Source organism: Sinocyclocheilus anshuiensis, unplaced genomic scaffold (assembly GCF_001515605.1).
Source record: "Sinocyclocheilus anshuiensis isolate Anshui unplaced genomic scaffold, SAMN03320099.WGS_v1.1 scaffold735, whole genome shotgun sequence".
Classification (NCBI taxonomy): domain Eukaryota; kingdom Metazoa; phylum Chordata; class Actinopteri; order Cypriniformes; family Cyprinidae; genus Sinocyclocheilus; species Sinocyclocheilus anshuiensis.
The window spans coordinates 1,273,939-1,277,102 of record NW_015548245.1 but is presented as its reverse complement, the minus strand read 5'-3'; the positions used below and the strand labels follow the sequence as shown (position 1 = coordinate 1,277,102).

The 3,164-nt window shown below is 36.7% G+C and overlaps 1 protein-coding gene across 1 annotated transcript; it reads left to right on the top strand.

The window, feature by feature from the left end:
- Positions 1-2,146: 2,146 nt before the first annotated feature.
- Positions 2,147-2,804, top strand: LOC107655173 (mast cell protease 3-like). The gene is made up of 2 exons (XM_016442596.1): positions 2,147-2,295; positions 2,602-2,804. Exons 1-2 carry the CDS (start codon positions 2,147-2,149, stop codon positions 2,783-2,785), a joined length of 333 nt encoding a protein of 110 aa, XP_016298082.1. The 3' UTR covers positions 2,786-2,804.
- Positions 2,805-3,164: the final 360 nt, after the last annotated feature.

Below are 3,164 nucleotides of genomic sequence, written 5' to 3'. Positions count from 1 at the left end.
TATATATATATATATGTGTGTGTGTGTGTGTGTGTGTGAGTATGTATGTATGTGAGGGGGTTCATCATTTGTATTGACAGCAAAAAACGACCCAGCAGCTGAGTTACAGAAAAACTACCCAGCACCTGGCTAAAAAATATAAAAAATAACCCAATAAAATGACACAACAAGCTGAACCCAGCATTTGGGTTCAAAAATACTCTAAAAACTTTTTAGAGTGTACTTGAGAGGTGCAATGAACTCCAATGACTTCCATAGTCTCCAGATCACAAAAGAGTACCTCTGGGATGTGGAGAAAGGCAGTTTCACATCATGAATGTGTCTCTAAATTAGATCAGTGAAACTGATCTGGATGCAGAGCATACTGCAGCTTCTGCCATTATCTTCCGGGTGTGGGTCCCTTGAATCTCTCTATAAAAGCAGAACCCAACCTCTGTGTGGCGCACACAGAGCTGTAACTGAGCTGTCTACAATGAGCATCCTTTGGCATATCACTTTCTGCTACTGCTGCGTTCCTGCACCCCAGGTATTCACATCCAGTCTACTTTAGTAATTACAACAGGTTGTTTATCAGAATAAGCCATGAAATAGTTTCATAGGACTAAACTCTTTATAGGTTTCTTTATACATGGCATCGTTGGTGGCAAAGTCTCCGTTCCCCACAGTTGACCCTACATGGTCATAAGCAGTTCTACAGAATGCAGCAATGTCGTTATTGAGCTCAAGTCAGTTCAATGGTGATTCGATTGAGTTCAATAAGTGCCAATGTTGCAAGACGTGATTCAGCTATCAAGCAGCTCTACAGAATAAGTCATTATTCAGCTTAATTCAGTTCAAAAGTTTTATTCTCATCCAATGGTATCAGTGCAGTCATATCGATAATATTACTGAATATTGAGTGTCTTTTACATTGGTGACTTTTGACATTCAAAGCGGCAGTCATGTTGCTGTATTATAAATATTAATAACTTTGTAAATCTGGCCTTTATGATGTCTATATTTATTTATTTATTTATTTGTTGTTTTTGTCATTTTTAGTCATCTTATGGTCTATTTGGGGGTCAGTGACACAAACTTTTTACCTGACGGTATAGAGGTAGATCCCATTCCACATCCAAAATTTAATATGAAGAGAAAAGGTCATGACATCATGCTTCTAAAGGTAATATATAATGTTGAACTATTTTATTATTTCAATTTCATAATTACCATCACACTCTGAAAAACGGCCTTTCATGATAGGAAATGCATTACCTTTAAAAATCAGAAAAACAGTTAAAGGAATGTTACCAATTGAAGCAAGAACTTTGCATCTTCTCTTTCAGCTCAAAACTCAAGCAACTTTGAACAAAATTGTGGGTACTATCACTTTGCCAAATTCTGAGAATGAAGAAATCGCAAAGGACTGCATGGTCATGGGTTGGGGCTGGAAGAAATACCATGACGAGTCTCCATTAAATGTGCTCAAAGAAGCAAACGTGACTCTGATAGACTCTGAAAACTGTGGCACTGCTGACGCTCTGTGCACTGAGGGATCAACTGGAACAGCACAGGTATTTCAAGTGCCACCACTCACAAATTCTTATCTAAAGTATATCAGTGTCATTGCAGCCTGGTATACTAATAAACAAATGATATAATCCACAGGGAGACGGTGGGGGTCCACTTGTTTGTGGAGGTGTTGCACAGGGAATTTTGTCTTTTTCCAAAAACAAGGAGAACGCAGACCACTTCATAGGATACACTCATATTTCCCACTACATTCCATGGATTCAGAGCATCATGCCGCTTGACATGCCAGAAATGTTAGATCAAGTCTCCCGGCCAGGATTATTAAATCCAACCCCCGGACATTTGACCCCAAAACCTAATAAACACCAAGTCTTGTCTGGTACCCAAAATCAGTGCATTTTTACTTCATTTTGTCTAGAACCCTAAACTGTATTAAATCATCTCAGCCAAAAAATTGACTAAGGAAGCCAGGGAGGAGCAGAAAGCAGGAGTCAAAGTACAGATAATAATAATAAAAAAAAAAAGAACAGTCTTTATTGAATAATCTTAGCTTCATGTTTCAATGCACAGACTTATGCTCAGAATATGCTGTTGAATAGTTTCATAGAACTAAACTCTTTTTTTATGTTTCTCCATGCATGATGGCATCGTTGGCGGTAAAGTCTCCGTTCCCCACAGTCGACCCTATATGGTCTACATTCGTGATAAGATATCAAAATTAGCATGTGGTGGTTTTTTGGTAAGAGAGGATTATGTGATGACAGCTGCCCACTGTAAACAAAGGTAGGTGAAATTATCATATTTTATACTTTTATCAGAAAGGGTAAACAGTTTGGTGTTGGTTCAGTTCAGTTTAATAAGTGTAAATTTCATCGATCTTGAAACAAGTTCAATTCAGCTATAAGCAGTTCTACAGAAAACAAGTCATTATTCAGCTTAATTCAGTTCAAATTTTGTTCTCATTCAATGGTATCAGTGCAGTCATATTGATATTACTGAATATCAAATATTTTTTCAGACATTCAGTTGCAGTCACACCACTTTATTGCAAATCTTTTTTTTTTCTTTTGTTGTTGTTGTCATTTTTAGTCATCTTATGGTCTATTTGGGGGTCTATGACACCAACTTTTTACCTGACGGTATAGAGGTAGATCCCATTCCACATCCAAAATTCAGTATGGAGAGACCAGATCATGACGTCATGCTTCTAAAGGTAATATATAAGATTGAACTATTTTATTATTTCAATTTCATAATTACCATCACACTTTGAAAAACGGCCTTTCATGATAGAAATGTTACCAGGGGTGTGAAGTAACGAATTACAAATACTCACGTTACAGTAATTAAGTAGTTTTTATCAGTAATTGTACTTTTTTGAGTAGTTTAAAAATTGTGTACTTTTACTTTTACTTGAGTACATTTTAAGTGATGTATCGGTACTTTTATTCCGCTATTTTCCTCAGTTTATGGTCGTTATGCTTATTTTAATTTTATTTTTATCCATCAACGTGATTGGATAGAGAGTAATAGGTCTCGTGACTTTCGTCAAATCAAATTGTGCATAGAAAACTTTAACCGCCAACTGTTTATCATGGCTGCTGGAAACGCATTCTTCAAGCATCAATTCTGTCGCATCTTCCTCTAACTTA

Excerpts from the sequence above, each read along its gene's own strand:
- LOC107655173 (XM_016442596.1), top strand. The coding sequence starts at position 2,147 with ATGCATGATGGCATCGTTGGCGGTAAAGTCTCCGTTCCCCACAGTCGA. Across the intron at positions 2,296-2,601 it reads GCTGCCCACTGTAAACAAAG|TCATCTTATGGTCTATTTGG; the intron begins GTAGGTGAAATT and ends TGTCATTTTTAG.